The sequence below is a fragment of the Lutra lutra genome, chromosome 12 (assembly GCF_902655055.1).
Source record: "Lutra lutra chromosome 12, mLutLut1.2, whole genome shotgun sequence".
NCBI classification, from domain to species: domain Eukaryota; kingdom Metazoa; phylum Chordata; class Mammalia; order Carnivora; family Mustelidae; genus Lutra; species Lutra lutra.
The window spans coordinates 41128683-41152730 of NC_062289.1; the positions used below are offsets into that span (position 1 = coordinate 41128683).

Genomic DNA, 24048 nt, shown 5'->3' on the forward strand with positions numbered 1-24048 from the left:
CATTAGGGAAAATAATTGAATAATTTTTTAATAACACTTTTTAGTAGCTAGTTATGTAAAAACTTCTTTTGTAAGTCATTTCCTGGGAGTAAATATAATTTTTTACTCTAGGCCTAGCAGCTAAAGTGCTGTAACGACCAGTCCCATGGGGAGAACAACTTGAATAGAGACTGTGAAACCACAGAACTTTAGATCAGGACGGAAATTTAAAATCATCCAGTTCACTTCTGTTCCTTTCTATTTATTGTATTAGGTCCCCATTAAAACAAAAAGAAATATAAATGGAATTTACTACTCCTCCAGCGGCTAATTGTAAAGTTCCCCTCATTTGGTCTATCCCAGCCACGAGACAGGGTTTAAAGCACTGATCAGATCAGTTCATTGCCTGTTTTTACCTTGACGCCAGCTTCCCCTTTACCCGTAAGTTTTTTTTAACTTCTTAGCATAGGCCTTCTGTCCTCTGCTACTCGATATGAAGTAGTCTGCCTCGAATTAAACCAAGTTGCTTGCTTTTCCCCAAACGTTTAATGTTCTTGCACATCTCTGTCCCTCCGCAGTTCAGTCTTCTCCCCAGGAATGGCTTCTCCTACTTATTTGCCTGGTGCCTCCCACTTAGCTTCCAAGTACGAGCTCAGATGCCCTTTCTTCTGGGACACCTCCAGGCCCCAGCAATGGGGGCAAGTTTTCCTGTTACGTTGCCGTAGCATTTGAATCTTTTTTATGGACTGCTGACTTTCTTTCCCTCTCTCTTTCCTTCTCTCTACTTTCCTTCCTCCCTCCCTCTTTCAACCCTTCCTTTCTTCCCACCTTCTCTTTTTCTCTCTATTCTTCTTTCATGCCCATCTCCACTGGTAATGACATGAGTTCCCTGAAAACAGACTTAGTGTCTTAATCACCAACCCTCTGGCTCCAGCACTCAACACGTGTGTGCAGAAGAACTAATACGTGTGTGCTGTCATAGACTGAATAGTGTACCAGCCCCCTCACCCCACCAAAGATAGCTACATGCTAATTCCCAGAACTGTGCAAGGAACTTCGCAGATGTGATTAAATGAAGGATCTTGAGACAGAGAGATTATCCTGGATTATTTGAGTGACCCAATATAATCACAAGGGTCCTTGTAAGACAGGGCCATGAGCCAAAAATGCAAGCGGCCTCTAGAAGCTTAAAAAGATAAGGAGAACCACGCTTTGAGGCCAAGCATCCAGAAAAAAACACAGCCCTGCCAACACCTTGATTTTAGACTTCTAGCTTCTGAAAGTGTAAGAGAATAAATGTGGGTTGTTTTAAGCCACTGAATTTGTGGTAATTTGTTCCAGTGACAGTACATTAATACACTAATACACATGCCTAAATGAATCAATGAGTCAGAACGTTCAGGCTATTAGACATATTTTTAAAAATGGCTTATTAGAGAGAATAGATAATACACATTAAAAATAAAATAAGTACAGGGCACCTGGGTGGTGCAGTCTGTTAAGCATCTGACTCTTGATTTCTGCTCAGGTCACGATCTCAGGGTCATGAGATCAAACCCTATGTCAGGCTCGGCGCTCAGCGTGGCGTCTACTTGAGATTCCGTCTCCTTCTCCCTCTGTCCCTCCTGCTTGTGGGATATATAACATCCCAATATAATATATATATATATTGTGGATATATATAATATGTCCACAATATAATAAATAACCAAATATTTAAAAAATAAATACAGGAGAAATGTTCATCCTTTGTAGTCAAAGAGTAAAAATTCAAGCAATCATGAGGTATAATGATATGTCTGCTAAAGTGGTAAAACATTTCTAAAAAGCAGAACTGGTAAAGCTTCAGTGCTACAGAAATTTTCACATTAATGTTCATACTCCAATATTACTCCAAATAATATATCATAGTTCTTGAGAACTTAATATGTTTTGTGGATTGTTTTAAACTTTTTTACATGTTTTATGACAATTGGTCTTTATTTTTTTATTTTTTTTAGCTTTTTAAAAAATTTTTTAATTTTTTTATAAACATATAATGTATTATTAGCCCCAGGGGTACAGGTCTGTGAATCGCCAGGTTTACACACTTCACAGCACTCATCATATCACATACCCTCCCCAATGTCCATAACCCCACCACCCTCTCCCGTCCCCCCTCCCCTGGCAACCCTCAGTTTGTTTTATGGTTTGTCTCCCTCCCGATCCCATTTGTTTCATTTATTCTTTTCCTACCCCCTAAACCCCTCACGTTGCATCTCCACTTCCTCATATCAGGGAGATCATATGAGAGTTGTCTTTCTCCGATTGACTTATTTCGCTAAGCATAATACCCTCTAGTTTCATCCATGTTGTTGCAAATGGCAAGATTTCATTTCTTTTGATGGCTGCATAGTATTCCCTTGTGTATACATACCACATCTTCTTTATCCATTCATCTGTTGATGGACATCTAGGTTCTTTCCATAGTTTGGCTATTGTGGACATTGCTGCTATTAAATATTAGGGTGCACGTGCCCCTTCGGATCACTGTGTACAATTGGTCTTTAAAAGAATGCTTTGGAAGTGGTGCTATGATTATTCCCATTTTACAAATGAAAAAAAACCAAGGTGTAGAAAGCTGATGTAATCTGTTTAAGATCAAACAGCTTCTAACGGAGAAGCCAAGACTACTTCCCAGGCAATTTGATGCCCAAGGCTCCACGTTATCTAACATAAGAATTAGATACTTCTAGAAAATGTTAGGTCATTCACTTAATTCAACAGAAGCAAAAAGCTGTATGCTTCATGAAGATATTCATTGTAGCACTAACTATAAGTCCCCCAAATTGAGACTAAGTATATCACATTATGAAAGTGGTATAAATTTTTCAAAAAATAAAAATTATAATTATAAAGATTATATGGCAATATGAGAAATTGTTCATGATAACATAATTAAAGCATGAAAGTAATTTTACATTATGATGGCAACTTTATATAAATATGTTTATAGCATCCTATCAATAAGAACATTTTGTTGCGGTATGACTATGTGTTGTTATAATTTTCATTTTTTGGACATTATGAAATTCCTTTCAAGAAAAGTATAATAAAATAATTATCCTTGAAAAAATTCTGCTAACTTTTTTTCAATAAATCATGGGATTGAGTGTTTCAAAAAGAAAGCCTATTTGGAACCATAACTGATTTTTTTTTTTTTTTTTTGGTACATGCTTTTCTCTTACCAAAACAAATGGGTATTTCTACAACTGTATCATTTGAGACATTCTTTTTTTTTTTAATTTTTAAAATTAACATATAATGTGTTATTTGTTTCAGGAGTACGGGTATGTGATTCATCAGTCTTACACAATTCACAGCATTCATCATAGCACATACACCCCCCACCGTCCATAATCCTACCACCCCATCCCTTTCACCCCCCTCCCCTCCAGCAACCCTCAGTTTGTTTCCTGAGATGAAACAAGATGAAACCAGAGAGGGAGAGACATTCTTTAAAAAAAAAAAAAAATGTATTTGAAAGAGAGAGAGAGAACATGGGGGGAAGGGAGAAGGGACAGAGGGAGAGGGAGAAGCAGACTCCCCACTGAGCAGAAATGGGGCTCGATCCCAGGACCCTGAGATCATGACCTGAGCCAAAAGCAGACACTTAACAGACTGAGCCACCCAGGCACCTCTTGAGACATTCTTGGTCATCAGTAGCAAAATAAATAAATCCGTAAATCCAAAATTGTTCTAAAATTCAAAGTTTATTTTAAAAATCTTTCTAAAAAGTATATATAATTTTTTAAAAGCCATTTTTATAATAAAGAAAAATTGATTTAAAAAACCCCTTGTATCAAACCCACTTAAAAAATAAACTATTAGTTAATTCCAGTGAAAATTCAAGAAATATTAAATGCTTCACCTGGGCCAAAATGTCACCAAGCCTTGTTTTCTGCCTTTCAGGAGCTGGAGACACTCCGGTGTCTTTTCCAAAAACACTCTCCTGGGGAAGGCGGTGGAACAGTGTTCATTCAGCTCAGCGTGGGTCATCTAGATGACCTTAGTGGCAGGGTGAGCAGGTGGGTGCCTGCCCTGCCTGGAGGGAAGCACCACCCCTTGGCATTTATGGAAGCGGGCTGCGTGGAGCCCCTCCCTCCCTGCTAGCAGCGGCCATGGCCAAGATCGTAGAACCCACCTTCAGCATTTGCATTGACCGCCAAAGATGAATTGCCATCTGCCTTGGCTTTAAATTAACTGGGGCAGTTCTAACCCACAGTGAATGAGGAGCTGGAAAATGGAATGGATTGGGAGCTTATTTCCACGTTGAGAGGCAGTAAGAAGGAACGGGGCTAAGGGAGGGGTGTGTTCTGTGGACTGGGCAGTAGAAGGGAGGCATGGCTGTAAAGCTGAGGGTCGGATGAGGTACAGGATTCCCAGGAAACACTGTTTCTGTGGACAAAATGTAGCTTAAGGCATAAATTCTCTAAACATCCCTGTTTAGACAGGTGCTATCCAGGTCTTTCAGGAGCTACAATGATATTGGGGATTTTTGTTTCCTGGCTACCTGGGTGCCCACGATGCCAACTCCCAAGGTATGAGATTAAAAAGTGGCTTGATGACTTCAAGTTCAGCATAGTCGAAATTGAACTCATCATCTCTGCCTACGAATCTTCTCTTCTGCCCATATTCCTGAGCTCAGTTGCCGGCTCATCCACTCAATCTGTAGCCATGATGGGTGCTCGAGACTTCACGGCCTCCTCTAATTCTCCCCATCCCCACAATGAAGCCAGCATGGCTATCTGCTGATTTTCTATTCTAGAGCCCTCTATAGACATGGAGGCCAAGGGGGGAGGGTGGGCAAGTAGCTCACACGTGGAGGACCTGGCCTAAGTGTTACCATAAGCTAGTTTGGTCCGTTGGACATGACAATACCACGGAGCATCAACATCATCAAGCTTGTTCTGAGACCATGACAAAGACAGAAACCAAAATCACCGTGAAACCCACCAATCACCAAACCTCCCCTCTACTGAAAGAAATAAATCCCCTGCTTTGTTACCAATCATAGTTCTCTCTTCTCTCTGGTCTGTCCTCCCTGCAGATAAACTTCTGCGACACCCATAGAATGGCCCCCACTTTCAGACAGCATCCAATCTTGAGGAAGTCCCACGTCCTTAGACTCTTTCTCAACTCGTCCAATTAAAGCCCAAATCCTCTAATAGTTTTCTTTCCAACACTCAGTGAGACACTCTATAGTTCGCGTGTATATGGTGCATGTTCTCTCTGACTGGCAAGAGTAATAAACCCAAGCGGTTCAGCTACATCAAAGTGCTCCTGGTGGATTTGGATAGGAGGCAGAGACCGGACACACAGCTGCAAGCCAAAGACCCCAAAGGTTACCAGCAAGTCACCAGAAGCCGGGGGAGGCAAGGAAGGATCCTGTCTCTCAGATTTCAGAAAGGACGGGGCCCCGTCAATGTCTTGATTTTGGACATTCTCACCCGCAGAACTGTGAGACAATACATTTCTGTTGTTTTAAGCCACCTGGTTTATGGTACGTTTTTTACAATAGCCCCCGGAATCTAATACAGCAAGAAAAGACCGAGAAACTGTTATGGGTTGGATGCCACTAACCAGCCCTATATCATTGTTGTTTTCCCAGTTTTGATAAGTGTACATTCCTAAGACGTTAGCATTAGAATTTGGGTAAGGAGCTCTATGTACTATTTTTCCAACTTCTCTTTCTCTGAGGTGAAAACTAATTCAAAATGAGAAGTTAAAACAATAGGGCATATGTAGCAATGTTTTTCTAGGTATGTCTCCTGAGGCAAGGGGAACAAAAGCAAAAACAAACTATTGGGACTACATCAAAATAAAAAGCTTCTGCACAGCAGAGGAAGCAATCAACAAAACTAAAAGACAACCCACAGAATGGGAGAAGATATTTACAAATGACATATCCCATAAAGGGTTATTATCTAAAATATATAAAGAACTTATGCAACTCAAAAAACAAATAATGTAATTTAAAAAAGGACAGAAGACATGAACAGATATTCTCCAAAGAAGACATCCAGATGGCCAAGAGACCCATGAAAGATGCTCAACATCACTCATCCTCACGAAAATACAAATGAAAATCACAATGAGATATCACCACACACTTGTCACACTGGCTGAAATCAAAAGCACAAGAAACAAGTGTTTGTAAGGATGTAGAGAAAAAGGAACGCTCACACACTGTAGATGGGAATGCAAATTGGTGCAGCCACTGTGGAAAACAATATGGAGGTTCCTCAGAAAAGTATAAATAGAATTATCACATGATTCAGTAAATTCCTTTACTGGGTATTTACCCAAAGAATATGAAAGCACTAATTTGAAAAGATATATACATGCCTATGTTTATTGCAACATTATTTACAGTAGTCAAATTATGGAAGCAGCCCAAGTGTCCACTGATAGATGAATAGATAAAGAAGTAGTAGTACGTGCACACACACACACACACACACACACACACACCACATATGGAATAGTACTCAGCCATAAAGAAGAATGAAGTCTTGCCATTTGCAACAACATAGATGAACCTAGAGACTATAATGCTAAGTGAAATAAGTGAGTGAGAGACAAATGCCATACAATTTTAATCATATGTGGATTTTAAGAAACAAAAACAAACAAAAAAAGAGAAAATTAAAAAAAAAAAAACAAAAAACCAGACTCTTGGGCACCTGGGTGGCTCCGTTGGTTAAGCGTCTGCCTTCAGTTCAGGTCACGATCCTGGGGTCCTGGAATTGAGCCCCAATATCAGGCTCCCTGCTCAGCAGGGAAGCTGTTTCTCCCACTCCCTCTGCCCCTCTCCCCCACGCTTGTGTTCTCTCTCTCTCATAAATAAATAAAATCTTAAAAAAAAAATCCCAAACAGACTCTTAACTATAGAGAACAAGCAGATGGTTACCAGAGGGGAGGTGGGTGGGAGATGGATAAGATGGGTGATGGGGATTGAAAGTGCATTTACTGTGAGGAGCACTGAGCTCAGCTACGGAAGTGTTAAATCACTGTGTTGTACACCTGAAACTCATGTAACACTTTTGTTAACTATACTGGAATTAAAACACACACACACATACACACACACACACACACACACACACCAGGGAACAGACTTATTTTTTAAATAAGAAACAATAATCTGGGGGCGCCTGAGTGGTTCAGTGGGTTAAAGCCTCTGCCTTCAGCTCGGGTCATGATCCCAGAGTCCTGGGATCGAGCCCCGCTTCAGGCTCTCTGTTCAGCAGGGAGCCTGTTTCCTCCTCTCTCTCTCTGCCTGCCTCTCTGCCTACTTGTGATCTTTGTCTCTCAAATAAATAAAAATAAAATCTTAAAAAAAAGAAAAAAAGAAAGAAACAATAATCTGGCATTCTAATTTAATCCTGCCACTTCTCTGCTTAAAACCCTGTGTCGGGATGAGAGGAACAAGTCCGCCCTGCTTGTTTGCACCAAAGATGACGTGGAGAGGGAGGCTCAGAAGGCATCTCACAAGCCGGCCTCTGTCCATCAGGCTGCCCTTCCCTGCTTTGGTCTTTGCTCTCCAGCGACACTGACCTCACTAGGCTCATCTCCATGGCTCTCGCCTTCCCACTGTGGGAATTGACAGGACTCCATTCATTCACTGTCTCCTCTCTGATCCTTCCCTTCTTGCCCTCTGGCTGAGGGAGGGTCATCAGTCCCTCTGGCTGCATCAGTCCCCAACCGCGTGCACTGATTATTCTGTTTCTTTTCTCTGTTTATATCAGAAACCATGAGAAAAATATTCCTTTTCTCCTATGCCCCTCAGAGTCTTAACCACAGGGATGAATCTTCCCCCAGGGTCTTACCCCAGGTATGAGTCTCCAGGCTTCAGCAGTGTAGTGTCCTGAAACATCAGAAAGGTTAAATGGGGCGTGGAAATGTACTAATCAATTCATCTCTATGTGATCAGATTAATAATTTTTACCTGTGAAGTCTGGCTTCAAAGGCTCAGGACGTTCCATTGATTTTAGTGGTGGTCTCTGGATCCCTAAAGATGTCACACAGGGTCCAGGAAAAGACTGTCTTTTTTTTTTTTTTTTAAAGATTTTATTTATTTATTTGACAGACAGAGATCACAGTAGGCAGAGAGGCAGGCAGAGAGAGAGGAAGGGAAGCAGGCTCCCTGCTGAGCAGAGAGCCCGATGCGGGACTCGATCCCAGGACCCTGAGATCATGACCTGAGCCGAAGGCAACGGCTTAATCACTGAGCCACCCAGGCACCCAAAAAGTCTGTCTTTAAATTTTTTATTTTTTCAGCATAACAGTATTCATTATTTTTGCACCACACCCAGTGCTCCATGCAATCCGTGCCCTCTACAATACCCACCACCTGGTGCCCCCAACCTCCCACCCCCCACCCCTTCAAAATTCTCAGATCGTTTTTCAGAGTCCATAGTCTCTCATGGTTCACCTCCCCTTCCAATTTCCCTCAACTCCCTTCTCCTCTCCATCTCCCCTTGTCCTCCATACTATTTGTTATGCTCCACAAATCAGTGAAACCATATGATAATTGACTCTCTCTGCTTGACTTATTTCACTCAGCATAATCTCTTCCAGTCCCGTCCATGTTGCTACAAAACTTGGGTATTCATCCTTTCTTTTTTCTTTTTTTTTTTTTTTACAGCTTTATAAACATATATTTTTATCCCCAGGGGTACAGGTCTGCGAATCGCCAGGTTTATACACTTCACAGCACTCACCATAGCACATACCCTCCCCAATATCCATAACCCCACCCCCCCTCTCCCAACCCCCTCCCCCCATCAACCCTCAGTTTGTTTTGTGAGATTAAGAGTCACTTATGGTTTGTCTCCCTCCCAATCCCATCTTGTTTCATTTACTCTTCTCCTACCCCCTCAACCCCCCATGTTGCATCTCCTCTCCCTCATATCAGGGAGATCATATGATAGTTGTCTTTCTCCAATTGACTTATTTCGCTAAGCATGATACCCTCTAGTTCCATCCACGTCGTCGCAAATGGCAAGATTTCATTTCTTTTGATGGCTGCATAGTATTCCATTGTGTATATATACCACATCTTCTTTATCCATTCGTCTGTAGATGGACATCTAGGTTCTTTCCATAGTTTGGCTATTGTAGACATTGCTGCTATAAACATTTGGGTGCACGTCCCCCTTCGGATCACTACGTTTGCATCTTTAGGGTAAATACCCAGCAGTGCAATTGCAGGGTCATAGGGTAGTTCTATTTTGAACATTTTGAGGAACCTCCATGCTGTTTTCCAGAGTGGTTGCACCAGCTTGCATTCCCACCAACAGTGTAGGAGGGTTCCCCTTTCTCCACATCCTCGCCAGCATCTGTCATTTCCTGACTTGTTAATTTTAGCCATTCTGACTGGTGTGAGGTGATATCTCATGGTGGTTTTGATTTGTATTTCCCTGATGCCGAGTGATATGGAGCACTTTTTCATGTGTCTGTTGGCCATCTGGATGTCTTCTTTGCAGAAATGTCTGTTCGTGTCCTCTGCCCATTTCTTGATTGGATTATTTGTTCTTTGGGTGTTGAGTTTGCTAAATTCTTTATAGATTTTGGACACTAGCCCTTTATCTGATATGTCATTTGCAAATATCTTCTCCCATTCTGTCAGTTGTCTTTTGGTTTTGTTCACTGTTTCCTTTGCTGTGCAAAAGCTTTTGATCTTGATAAAATCCCAAAAGTTCATTTTTGCCCTTGCTTCCCTTGCCTTTGGTGATGTTCCTAGGAAGATGTTGCTGTGGCTGAGGTCGAAGAGGTTGCTGCCTGTGTTCTCCTCAAGGATTTTGATGGATTCCTTTCTCACATTGAGATCCTTCATCCATTTTGAGTCTATTTTCGTGTGTGGTGTAAGGAAATGATCCAATTTCATTTTTCTGCATGTGGCTGTCCAATTTTCCCAACACCATTTATTGAAGAGGCTGTCTTTTTTCCATTGGACATTCTTTCCTGCTTTGTCGAAGATGAGTTGACCATAGAGTTGAGGGTCCATTTCTGGGCTCTCTATTCTGTTCCATTGATCTATGTGTCTGTTTTTGTGCCAGTACCATGCTGTCTTGATGATGACAGCTTTGTAATAGAGCTTGAAGTCCGGAATTGTGATGCCACCAACTTTGGCTTTCTTTTTCAATATTCCTTTGGCTATTCGAGGTCTTTTCTGGTTCCATATAAATTTTAGGATTATTTGTTCCATTTCTTTGAAAAAAATGGATGGTACTTTGATAGGAATTGCATTAAATGTGTAGATTGCTTTAGGTAGCATAGACAGTTTCACAATATTTATTCTTCCAATCCAGGAGCATGGAACATTTTTCCATTTCTTTGTGAAAAGTCTGTCTTTAAACAGAGGTAATCTTGAAATAGATTGTTGCATATAAATGTCTCATTCAAATTACGTTCATTTGGATATGCTTTAAGTGGCAAACATAGCCGGAATTTTTGTTTTCTTATTTTTAGGAAGGGCGGGGCCATTTTATGAGAATGAATACCTTGTCTTTAAATGACACTGCTGTTCATACTTACCCTCCAGCCATTCACACACATCGAGACTCATAGGTCACATTTGAAAGGGTTGTAACTCAGGATTTACTCACTGGTGTCCCAGAACCAGCATGTAATGCCTTCTGTTAAACTTCCAGGAATTTTATAGCTGATTATCAAACACTGTGTTAAATTATATTAAGATAAAGGTAATAAATACTTCAATCTCCTTCCTTTCTAATCATTTTATCTGAGCTCTTTATGTTACTTATGTCCGCTGCTTCTGCATGCTGGAGATACTATACCACACCCCGGGGCTTCTCCTGCCAGTTCTGCATTCAGGGACACCGTGCTGGAGGCTTGAAATTGGCCGTGGTCAGATTATTTACATGAGAGAAATTAGCAAACACTACAAATCTGGGCTTTTTTCCTCTGAAGAGCCTGTTGTTAAACATTTACCGTCAAACACACATACACACATGCTTGCTTTATTGATTTTATGTTTTTGTATATGGAGATAAATGATTGATTCAAATAATAGGAAGTCTACATGGGCCAGAGAGATATTTTCATCTAGCTCTCTCTTAAGGCACTGGGTTCTTTTTAATCTACCTCATAGCTTTTTCTGGACAAGGCAAATGAAACTCATTCATTTTGTATACATTTTATAATCTAATATTCATTCCTTTTTCTGAATGTCCATGTGTACCAACACTAATCCAAATCACACTAATCCATACCTCAAACCTTCATTTCTGCAGGTGAATTGGGCTGGTTTCCCTGATTCTGCTTTCAATCAATCCCATGAGCCAGAGAGAGAGATCACAAGCATTCGAGGAGGGGGGTAGAGGTAGAGAGGGAAAGTGGATTCCCTGCTGAGTAGAGAGCCAACAGACTCAATCCCAGGACCCTGGGATCATGACCTGAGCTGAAGGCAGACACTAACCAACTGAGCCACCCAGGGACCCTGCTTTTTTTTTTTTTAAATAAAGATTTATTTATTGATATGCGAGAGAGAGTGAGAGAGCAAGAGTGCATGCCTATACATTGGGGAGGGGCAGAGGAAGAGAGAGAATCTCCAAAAGACTCCCCACTGAGTGTGGGGCCCAGCATGGGGTTCAATCTCATGACCCTGAGAACATGATGTGAGCTGAGATCAAGAATTGGACATTTAACCAACTGGGCCACCTAGGTGCCCCACAAGCTTTGTTTCCTTAAACTCAACTTCTATCATGTCATTCCCCTGGTTCAGACCCTACAAGGCCTCTTTATTCTATATACAGGCTTTTCAAAGGATGGATGGTAGTATAGTCCCTGTATTACTCAGGGTTCTCCAGAGAAATATAAATATAAATAAAAAATAAATTTATATCTAAAATAAAAATTTAATTTTATTTATATTTATATATACATATATATTTAGAGAGAAAATGATTCACTTTAAGGAATTGGCTCATGTGATTGTGGGAGCTGCGAATTCTGAAATTTGCAGGGCAGGCCCCTAGGCTAGAGATCCAGGGAAGTATTGATGTTGCTGTCCTAAGTCCAAAGGCAGTCTGCAGGCAGAATTCCTTCTTTCTCTGGGGGCCTCAGTCTTTTTTGTAAGACCATCATCTGATTGGATGAAGCCCACCCACATTATGGAGGACAATTTAGTTTACTCAAAGTCCACTGATTTAAATGTTAATCACGTTTAAGTAGTTAAAGGGTACAAATTTCTTATTATGAGATGAGTAAGTTAGGGGAATGTGATGTACAGCTTGGTAACTCTAGTTAATATTCTATCATATACTTGAAAGTCGTTAACAGTGTAAATCTTAAAAGTTCTCACCACGCACATGCACACAAGAGGCAACCATGTGAAGTGATGAATGTGTTAACTAACCTTATTGTGGTAATCTTTTCACAGGATATATGTTTATCAAATCATCATGTTTTACATTTGAACTTACAGAGTGTTATATGTCAATTATATCCTAAAAAAGATGGAGGAAAAAAATGTTAATCATGTCAAAAAATACATCACGGCAACATCTAGAACAGTGTTTGACCAAAAACTGGGTACCATAGCCTAACCTGGTTGATGCATAAAGTTAATTATCATGGTGCTCCTCCTCTAATTTATCTATCCTAGGGTGAAATCTTTGGCCACATCCTTACTCCTGAGGTTATTGGGAAATTGATACAACGTGATAAAGATCCTTTTTGTTTTAGGGAAGTAAGAGACGTGTGTGTTTCTGATTAGTGGAAAAGGCCATGGATGGAATTAATTAAGATACCCTAATCTCTTGGCTATTTTTTATGGGAAAAAGAGAGGGCTGATGGGTGGTCACCAATGTTGATATGTTAGAAGCATATATTGTTGTTTTTGTGGATTTTTGGCAGGATTTTCTTATTAGCATTTGTTGTTATTTCAAGTGTTTGGGTGAGCAGTTCATCGCTGTCTGAGTTAATGAGGAACCCATGGACTACTGTGGCAAATCTCTCTCTCTGCGTTTCAGGGCTTTCCAAAGCTCTTTGCATGGCTTTGGGCAAATTACTTAACCTTCTGTAGCTCAGTCTTCCTGTCCCAAAAAGACTTCTAAAACTTAGCATTCAGTGATTCTATAACCTGAACTTACCCATCCAGTTATCCCCAGTGATCTTTCATCTCTCTGACGACCCAATTCCCACCCTCCTCTTTGCAATTATCACACTAGCTTCCATCAAGATATCTCAGTTGTTGTGGGTTTTCTGCAACTTAGATAACTATTTCTCTGTCTGTCACATTTACTTTTCAAATACAACTTGCAATATCTTTAAAATAGACAATGCTTTTATAAATCAATATTGAATAAACAGACCCTCTGCCTAATATGGTAAATGATGCCGACATGCAGTTCACAAAAGGTTCAAATGGCCAATAAACACAAGACAATATGTTCAGCATCACCAAGGAAAAAAGAAATCTAAAGAAATACTAGGGATAAATCTTGACTTTCAGAATGACATAATTCAGTGAATATAAACCTAGGATAAAATTTGGAAGACTACCATAGGAGGCTTTATTAGTTTCCCAGAGTTGTAAAGTGGGTGGCTTAAAATAACATAAATTTGTTGTCTCACAGTTCTGGAGGGTAGAAGTCTAAAGTCAAGGTGTCAGCTGGACGGACCCACTCTTTCCAAAACTTGTAGGGGAGAAGACTTCTGTTGATGGCTATCAATCCTTGGTGTCCTTGGCTTATAGCTCTTTGTCACTCCATTCTCTCCCTCTGTTACCACATGGCCTCCTCCCTGTGTGTCTGTGTCTGAATTTTCCTCTTATAAGGACACCAGTCGTCTTGGCTTAGGCCCACCCTAATGACGTCATCTCCACTAATTACGTCTGCAGACCCAATTCCCAAAAAGGTCACATTCACAGGTACTGGGTGTTAGGACTTCAACGTATCTTTCTAGGGGGAACAACTCAAACTGTAACTGTGGCTGTGAAAGGCACAAGCTAAGATATTAACACATAATAAAAACAAAGAAAGAAGGTATCATTTCAGTGGAGGCAGGAGGGACAGAGGACTCTCAGGGACCAGACAACACATTCTACTTTATGCCAAGATACAACATAGCTTCCAGAAGATGACATTCAGAAAGGAAGGAGAAGGCTGAACGTTAAACAGCAAGTCAAATTGAGTTGATTTCAATGGACATGATTCAATTTGTTGATGCCAAGAAGAAATGAGGCAGGAACGTTAAAAGATTAAATTAAATTCAGATATAAATAAACAAATATATATATATATGTATATTTATATAATTATAATTATATAATAATTAATAAATATAAGATAATTATATTTATATATTTATATATATTTAATATGTATATTATATGGCAGGTTCATATTTTCAATTTTTCAATATGCTTGGGCTATAAAAATCCATAGCTATTTAACAGTGGCCAAATCGAAATGTCGTATTTTATTAATAAGCAGGCCAGTGACCAATACAATCATTTGTATTGTTAGATTGAATCTTACAAAATTACCAATATTTGACTGTTTAATCTATAAAAATGGCGATTTGATGTGGATTAGCCCAATACACATGAAAAAAGGACTTGCTAACCTTGTCAGCAGAATTAGAAGCATTGATTTTACCACATGGATTTGGGGAAAAGCATAATGAATACATGTTAAAAAGTCCAAGCCTAAAACACCCCACTTTCTTCAAATTTCTTCCTCTTTCCACACAGCCAGCTAGAGCACAGCTAGCTAGAGCATTTAGATTTGAATTTGGTAGAAAATAGAATATCAGGGCGCCTGGGTGGCTCAGTGGGTTAAAGCCTCTGCCTTCGGCTCAGGTCATGATCCCAGGGTCCTGGGATTGAGCTCTGCATCGGGCTCTCTGCTCAGCAGGGAGACTGCTTTCTCCTCTCTCTCTGCCTGCTTCTCTGCCTACTGTGATCTCTGTCTGTCAAATAAATAAATAAAATCTTTAAAAAAAGAAAATAGAATGGCTGCTTAGGTATGTTTAGACCTAAACCTTGGGTCAGATCCAACTTGTCCTGGGGAACCCTATTTGGAGATTGTGCCCCAGAAGTAACCATCTCTGCTCTAGTCACATGGGGCAGTGGCGGGGGGAACACCGGGTCACAAGTTTCCCAGCTTGGATCCATATTGTCTGGAAGATGAATTTGCGGCTCTAGCAGGAGGCATCTAAAGCCTGCTTCCACTCCAGCCCCTTTCCCTCTGGCCCTAACCTCACAGAGATGGTTCTTGACCGACACAATTTAGTACTTTTCTCCAGAATGCCGTCATTCTGGGAAATGACTCCCAGCCAGGAACCATATTGCTTGGTGTGTCTAAGTGAGACCATGCGACAAATTCTGGCCAGAATTTGTCTGGCACACACATTCTCGTGTGTCACTGCAACACAGTGGGGAGAAGACCATACTTTCTCTCTTCCTCTGGTCTGCGGACTGGGTGCCCTTGGAGCCACAAAATAAACAAACCTGGACCCAGAATCATCGTTTGGAGGAAAGCCACCCTGGGGATCACTAGACAAAGAGCTCCTTCATCGGACTTGGTGTGAGTGAGAAATAACCTGTGGTTTTGTGAAGCCACGGAGTTTGGGATTATTATTATGGCAGCGCAACAAGCCCACCTTATGACCCCCTACCTGTCAACACGCTCAGTCTCCATCTGTTCCCCCAACTCACCGCATTGTTTCACTTTGGGCCTTGCAATCTCTGCTCTCTTGACCTGGAATAACTCCTCCCTTTTCTAGCTGGGAAACCGCCAAGACTCAGAAGGGAAATTTATTCGGTGTCCTTGCCTGACTTCTCCCGGCTGTTTGCTACGCCCTCTTTCCTCCCATCTCTGCGCCTTGTAGCCTAGCCTCGGTGAGATCACGTTGACATCGTCATCTTCTGCAAAGTCTGTGAGCTCTTGAAATGCGGGCACTAGATCTCGCTCTTTATGTTCAGGGCACCTAAAATAGCACTTGGCATGGAGGGTTTCTCAGTACATGAATTTTGGATGAGTCTAAGTGAACTGGGGGTGTGAGGGTTCTCAGATGACATCTTCTAGTCAGCTGACTATGGGCTGCCATTGGTCAGAACCAGATAAGAGAGCTTGAATCACTGCAGAACTGTCCCTGTACAGCTGGGCGCTGCTCTCAAAATCAGAAAAGCCCTTAAAGGGAATGCACAGAATAAAGAAGTGGGTCCTCAGAATTTGTCTTTTGCTGTTCACCGAAGGTTAGAGGACATGAAAGCTCTCTTTTTTAGAATGTGTATGTTTAATGACTACAGACCATGTTGAGTACCTGTTTAGCTTGAAAGACATTGGGAATTGGAACTTCCCTCCAGAATTCAGCCAGAGATTTTTTTTTAGTTCCTTTGCTTCTCTCTAAAATTCTATTTTTTTTTTTAAAGATTTTATTTATTTATTTGACAGACAGAGATCACAAGTAGGCAGAGAGGCAGGCAGAGAGAGAGGAGGAAGCAGGCTCTGCTGAGCAGAGAGCCCGATGCGGGGCTCGATCCCAGGACCCTGGGATTATGACCTGAGCTGAAGGCAGAGGCTTAACCCACTGAGCCACCCAGGCGCCCCCTATTTTTTTTTTTTTTTTGAGAGGACAAGGGGATTAAAAAAGTGAGTTCAAATGAAATGAGAATTGCTTTAATAGGAATGTTTTATTGTCTCTGCTCAAGTTTCTAGCATAGCTTATAAAGTGAAAACACTGCTTTAATAAAAATGGAATACTACTGGTTACAAAAACCCTGTCCTTTCTCCTTCAAATCCACCCAAGGAGGGGTCCCTCATTCTTCCGGGTTGCTGACAAGGGCTGTGGTGGAGTAGGAGTAGGGGCTGAGCAGGGCTGCAATGGTGTAGTGGCGGAAGCCAGAGTCGTTTGCTGTGAACACCACCTAAGAGAGAGCACAGATAGGGTCCGTTTCTATCAGAGCCTAGAATGTGAGTCACCAAGACGGAGACTACTGGAAGTCCAGTGCCAAGCTAATTCATTTTATTTGATGGTTTCTTTTTCTGGAACAGATTGAACAAAAGGCAAAAATCCAAATATGCAGGTAAGACTCTATGGGAGACTGGCACAACCCTTGGAACAAGATTTTTCCCAGGCCTGTGTCATCAGGTCTATGTCTCTCTCTCTCTCTCTCTCTCATTTTTGCTTGCTTGTTTTTGCAAATTCACAGTAAAAATCAGGGTGGCCCTAACCTGACTGAGGGAAATCACAGAGAGCCTAAATGCTCTTGTTCATTTTCTTGGTTTTAGAAAAAAGAGGAGAAGAGGTAGTAATTGTCATTTGGTGGCCAGACAACCGAAGAGAGGTGACTGCCATTCTCACCAGCGACCAGGGACCCAGAACTGTAGAGCTGGAAGGGAATATTCTTCCCATTTTAGAGATAAGTAAATAGAGAGATAAGAGATAAGTAAACCAGAGATAACAAGAGATAAGTAAACTGGACCTCTGAGTTAGTGTTTGGCCCAAATTTACACAGGACAGAGCCAGGTTAGAAGTTACGGCTTCTATCTCCAAACCCAGAGATTTTTCTCCCTCTATTCCTTTGCATTTTTTAACACAAAGAACAAGTATGTGTTTATGTGTATAACAATGCAATATAGAGTAAAAGTGGTATAGGATTCTAGTTACAAAAGCAGAGTGTGGAGGCTCATGTGAGAATTTTGAAATAGAAACATGGGGTTTGGAGCTCATTTGAACTTCCTAATTGGACAAATTGTTGATCAAAGTGTTGTTCTGGTCGGTCATATACTTCGGTCAGATTTAGTAGAGCTTCTGAGACTCAGGGACTGGGATAGTCTAGATGCCAGAGTGAGACAAATAGAGAGGAATTTGGTTCAGGAGAGAGATGGGGGACAGTGAGGAGGTCTTTAATTTTATTTGTTTTGTATACAGGTCTTGGGTTGAGCTTTGGACCCATCATGGATAAGCATGGCTTTTTTCCTAATATGGAAAAAAGAAGCCTTGGTTGTTTGGAGACAGGAGGAAAAAAATCTTATTGAACCATACTGAAAATAAAAATAGCATGAGGGCAAGAGGCGGTGAGAATCACCTAAGAATCTCTGAAGGAGAAAAAACATTCCTTAAAGGCCAAGTGTCTAGAATCACCTAGAGAAAGATTCTTCCCTCTAACACTGACATTGGTCTCCAGCTTAACTTGATTCTTCCTCAAAACTGTAAATGGCATAATCTGTGCTCAAAATCCCATGAAGTGAAGAGGACTATTAGTTCCACAGGAAATTTTCTACTTTCTTGGCAAGAATAACAAGGCGACCTGGGTCCCTGGCAAGGGAGGAGGGGATGATGCAGAAAAACAGCATTTGTCTGGGAGGTCTTGATCAGGAGAAGCTGGCAGGGGAGGAACTCATGGCTGGACCCATCAGCACCAGCCACTGAGGGGAGGCCCCAGGACTCGCACTTCCCTGCCTGCCCTTTCTCAACCCCCATATCCATGGGGCTGATGGTCCTACCTAATATGTCTGACATCAGTCCCTCTCCTTCCACCCTCAGAGCAGGAGTGTGTTTTCACTTACGAATTTCTAACATTTAGCAGAATGTAGACACATAGAAGGCTTTCATTTTCCAAGGGTAAGTTGAATGAATACTGAGAGTAAGTAACAGACAAGGAAGCTAACACCTAATGACTAGGAGCAACCCATGGTGGGCGCTATGGCCATGACTCCTCTCATTAGCAGGAGCCCACGGCAGACAAGGGTTCCAAGGAGCCTGATCCTGTGTTCCAGGGTAGATGCTGAGACTCTGAGAGCAAACGTTTTGTGGTAGGCTCCTCTAAGCCCTGCATGATGTAAATTAGGCTCCTTGTCTTGCCTCCAAGACTGAGGAGGAGCAGCCAAAGGCAAGCCTCTTGGTAGATGGGGAGCCCCAGCTCCCTGGATGACTTGTGAGCCCCAGAAATCAAACAGGCTCCTACGATTTTTCTGGTAACACCATCTACCAAAAGAACCATTTGATGTCAATTGAAAGTCTCATCCATGACCAAGCCAGAAATGATGGTTCTCTTTCATGCTGAGCTATTTTTCTCGCAATTATTTGATCTTTGACCCCAACCAGCATGTCTGGATTCTCTTTCCATGACAGCCATCTGGTTTAAATGACTTAAGGAGTTACAGGCAAGGAGGAGGTGCCAAGACTGGGCCCATGAATAACTCAGAGGTTCCCACTACCTCATAAGCAAAATATAGAGTGTGAACCAAGGGTTACAAATGTGGCTTTATTGTTGTTGTTTTTAGCCTGATTTCTTATAGTAAGAAAGCTGAGGCACACCTGAGGCTAAGCCCAGCCTGGGCCCTGGTGGTCATTATTTCTACTTCCTCCTTTACTAGCCTGGGATTTTGGACAAGTTATTTCACTGTCCGCTGACTCAAATTCTTCCTCTGTAAAATGAGGCTAATAATAACAACCGTGATGGGTTGTGGAGGAGGACTGAGTAGGTTAAATATAGAAAAGACAGCAGTCTGGCACATGATGTATGCTCAACCCCTGTTATTTATTGTGCTGCCATCACTATCTTGAATTTGTCATCTGTATAGGCATTACCCCAAATCGCTTCTCCAGACCTCTGGGAGCCAGAGGTGTTTTGGAATGAAGTGGGTTTTGTTTGTTTGTTTGTTTGTTTGTTTCAGATTTTAGAGAAGTAAAGTGGCACATCTATATTTCATTACATAACACCCTGGGTAGGGTCTGGAGAGCTGCTAGTCATCCAACACATTAGCAGTTCTTTGGCAAGCGAATATTCCTAGTCAGTGGAATTAAGGAAGATACTAAGGAGCGTCATGTAAATTCAGGTCATGTTACTAAGTGAGTTTCCACCAAATTTAGAAATAAACTTTGCTCTTCAGAGTTTTATACATTTCTGGCTGTAGAAACAGGAAAGGGGATCTAAGCTAGTTCCGTGCTCTCCTTACAACATTTCCACGGCCTGTGACGTGCAGACTGGGCATTGCCTGGGATTAACAACAACAACAACAAGAACACAAATAAAATACTAAAAAGCAACCCGCGTGTCTCTACGCTCTCACCTCTGCATATTCATGGAATGGAGAAATGCCGAGTGACTTCCAGTACGACTTGGTGTCTAATTCTACTTTGTACACCCCTTCCACAAATTTCTCAGCAGTTGTGAGCCCGTGGAGCTCTCCAAGTTCCTTGGTTTTCCTAGAAGGTAAAAATTATAGGTTAAGTTAGGCATTAGGGGAATGAATGCCAGGGCAAGGTGACACCACACGCGCGTGCACACACACACAACACATGTGCAGTGTGTGTATGTGAGGGGGAAATACATATATATAAATATACATATTCAGCAAAGGGAGAGAGAAGGGAAGGCAAAATCCTAGTAACTGAAATTTACTGAGAAGAAATTTGTCAGAAAGATTTCAAAACTTTATTCTAGATTTTTCTAAGAACAGAAGGTATAGGTATAATGTTTCACCTCAAAAACAGTCGTTGCAATTCAGGGTTGGTGTTTGGGTGAAAGTTCATAACTACCCCTCGGAAGTGGCCATGAGCCTCTAGGACTCTGCAGGCCCCATGACACCAAGGTCTTACTCCTTTCCCTCCCAGTGTGAGGTTGGCTTTCAGAGGTGGTATCACTTCAACACATGGGGGAACCCCAACGTATGATAAGGCACCCGTATCTGAAATTATTTGCATGTTTAATCTCTTTGGTAAAACTTTGCTAACAATAAATACAAGGCAACTCCTTTAAAAAAAATAACTAAGCCACTTCTATTTCTACATACGTACCAGCTCCATTACTGATGTTAGAAATTGCCCTCCATTAGACCTCAAAAACTGACAGATAAAAATGGAAGTTGTCTTTACTAACTCTGATCACTGCCTTTCCACCTTTCTTCTCTTCTAGGAAGAAAAGATTTAATTTCTTTCTTTTTTTTTTTTGGTCTTGTCAGAAGGAAAAAACATCCACATGAACACCTGAATGTTTGGTGTTTATTCGATCTCTTGCTTAGAATATTCTCTTAAGTACTTTCCACATTGTGCTTGGCATTTTAGATAAACACAAATGAATTCACAAATAAACACTCAGTTGAAACCACACCAACAGAAAAGGTCTTCCCAGGGATGGGTGAGGAATCATAATGCAGTTCTTGGGATTCAATTAAAACCCACAGAAGTTTTCCTTCCTGGAAACATAAGCACTTAGCAGTATCGTCTGGTGCTGAGGGTTTCTTGGCTGCTCATTCATACAGTGAGTTGGTTTAGGTTTACTAATGTGCATTTTCTTTAAGATTCTTGCTAAAGGAGGTGGGAAACCACCATGAAAATTGGGCAGTGGCCACAGAAGGTAAGAAGTCACTGTTGCACCCGATGTTGGGTCATTGGTCTGGGGCTGGGCTTTGCTTATGTGCCTTTCTTGTCTGTGTCCTTTCCTTACTGAGTGCACGGCCTCCAGCCTGGCATGGACTCGGCGCTCCACGTGTTCTGGTTAGACACAAGCGCTGAGGTCTGGAGGGTCCAGTTAAACTACAGACGCACGCCTTGTCAGGGCTGTCCCTCAGTTCCTTTCCTTTCGTTAATAAAGTAGTGCAAATTGCACTTTTTGCCTATAATTCCAAGCCAAGGACACTCAGCTTGAGTGTTTGGCAAGGGCACTGGGAAATCTGTGACACTCTTGAAATTGTGTATACGTGTGTGTGTGTGTGTGTGTGTGTGTGTGTGTGTGATTTTTCTGGGTTTGGAGATCATAGGAGATTACCTTCTTAAAGTGGTCTGTGACTCAAGAAGGCCGTGGACCACTACTAGAGAAAGAGGAGGTGCTGGCTCCTTCTTTTCCTTTTGGTCTGTCCCTTCAGGGCATTCCAGGGGAAGCAAAGCAAGAGCAGGGCATCCTCCCCGTGACCTACTTGACCCCTGCCTGCATTCTTTGGTGAATGGCGAATGGTGTGAGGCACTCTCTCTAAGAAAGGGCCGGAGAATGAGCAGCTAGAACGAGGTCCCAGGTCCGGGGTGGTTGGGCAGCTTACCCGGAGGCGAAGAGCTCCCAGCTCTCATCAGCAGCCTTTTTGAACACTTTCACGCCAACGTTGACAGCAGGGCTGCCTCGGACAGCGTCTAGGACTTTGACCATCAGGGGGCACTTGGATCCACCAGAGCCCTGGGGATAGGGAAGGCCAGGGAGAGGTCAGCAAAACTGGTAAGAATGAAAGGGTCTATTCTTTTTCTTGTTTTTTATTTTAAGATTTCATTTATTTATTTAAGAGAGAGAGAGCACAAGCAGGGGGAAGGGCAGAGGGAGCAGTAGGCTCCCCGCTGAGTAGGGACCCTGATGTGGGGCTTGATCTCAGGACCCTGGGATCATGACCAGAGTCAAAGGCAGACCCTTAACCAACTGAGCCACTCAGGCACCCCTGAAAGGATCTATCCTTTATAGGGTTCGAAATCTGGAACAAGGCAAGATGTACATGCCAGTTCCATTTCCAGCAATATAAGTGTTGTTAGGTAATGAGCTCCCCTTCTCCATGTCACACAGACATGATTGCTCCCAAAGCAAAACTGGTTTATGCTTCTGTCCCCTATGATCGGCCGGGGACGTGCCTAATGAATTTTAAGGGAGAAAAGAGGCCCTCTGAGAACAATTGCTTTGTGAAGCCTCGCTATTTGAGTGGAATTACTGAAAAGATGTAATGTGCCATAGGCCCAAAGAGTGAGTTTCTCCCTGAGAACCCTTTAGTCCTCTGTTGCTGTTGTCATTCCCTCTTATTAGTTGTACAATCCTGTCAGACTATTTCATGACCCATTTAATAGTATTAGTTAATTCTTCCAGAGGACTTAAGAATTTGGTATTTGACTAGAAGGTTTTCTGCCAAGCCTTTCAAAAATTAATCAATAAAGACATTTTGATTAGCTGAAGGGAAATAAACTTTATAAAAGGATGCATTTCTGAAAACGTGATATTGGTAGCTTCGCGAAGATCACGTCTTTATTTCTACCATCTGAGGAAACAGAGCGGAGGAGCCAGGCCCCGTAACCCCAGGGCACCAGAGCAACAGCGGGACACACCGAGGGTTCCAGCCCCCGTTCAGTGAGCTCTGCAGAACTTGGCTCATTTTGAAGTTTGATTCAATGATATTTAAAAGTCGACGCGGGCTGTCCTTGACCTAGTAACAAAAGGCGGCTGGCAGAGCTGAAAGAATTCACTTCTACTTCATCTAGTGGACCTCAGGGTCTGTATAAAAGGACTTCACAGAATCCAGCACTCACCGCAAGGCCAGCCTCTGACACAAGTACCAGTCCAGCGAGGCAAAGGAGGAGCAGACGACGAGAAGCCATCCTGTCAAGAGTGTGCGGGCCTGTAAGGCGGCCGCCCCCAGCCTGGGCCTTTTATGCTCCCTTCTCCCAAGCCATGCCGCCGATCCCTGCCAACTGACTCCAAACCTGCTGATTCTGATTATTGACTTAGTCAACAAAGGGAGAATAAGTAACTCACACAAATATGAACCTTGCCTAGAGAGATTAGAGCGTAGGAACATTAGCTCTATGAAATATTCTTATGCCTGACGGGTCAATGGCCAGCTAGATCACCAAAACAAAACACACAAAACCAAACAGTCACGTTCTTCTCTCCACTTGGCGGGAGGCAGCAGCATTCTTGGGAATTTTCTTTTTTTTTCCTCCCTTACAGATTTTTCTGCATTTTTATTTTTTATTTTTTCGTTTTCTAGACATCTTGTCTTTTGTTTTAGATGTGAGATGCAAGTTGTAATAATTTATTTCACAAGGAATGACGTTTGGCCTCACAGGGTTAAATACAGTGCATTAGAAAACATCAGTGCACTTGGTATGCATGTCCAATAATCAAAAAGAAAAACTCTTGATGGTGCTTATATTTTAAAAAGCCTATGTTTCAGCCAAACTAAGTCATCTGGAAGCTTTGCTTACTCAGCAATTTCTCCACCGGTTTTTGTGTTCTTCCCAGACAAGGTTCATCTCAACCCAAGAAATAATGATATGTTTCAAACTGACATTAAAGAGCCT

At 41.9% G+C, this 24048-nt stretch overlaps 1 protein-coding gene across 1 annotated transcript; it reads right to left on the minus strand.

Annotated features, from left to right (window-relative positions):
• Window positions 1-16668: 16668 nt before the first annotated feature.
• On the minus strand, window positions 16669-23402 carry TTR (transthyretin). The gene is made up of 4 exons (XM_047698545.1): window positions 23275-23402; window positions 22038-22168; window positions 20073-20208; window positions 16669-16921 (listed from the first exon to the last, which is right to left on the minus strand). The coding sequence occupies exons 1-4, from the start codon at window positions 23341-23343 to the stop codon at window positions 16814-16816; spliced, it is 444 nt and encodes a 147-aa protein (XP_047554501.1). The 5' UTR covers window positions 23344-23402; the 3' UTR covers window positions 16669-16813.
• Between the last annotated feature and the right edge of the window lie 646 nt (window positions 23403-24048).

Coding starts and splice junctions, on each gene's coding strand:
- TTR (XM_047698545.1), bottom strand. CDS start 23,343: ATGGCTTCTCGTCGTCTGCTCCTCCTTTGCCTCGCTGGACTGGTACTT. Junction 22,169..23,274: donor TGTCAGAGGCTGGCCTTGCG/GTGAGTGCTGGA, acceptor CCCTATCCCCAG/GGCTCTGGTGGATCCAAGTG. Junction 16,922..20,072: donor CATTCCATGAATATGCAGAG/GTGAGAGCGTAG, acceptor GCTCTCTCTTAG/GTGGTGTTCACAGCAAACGA.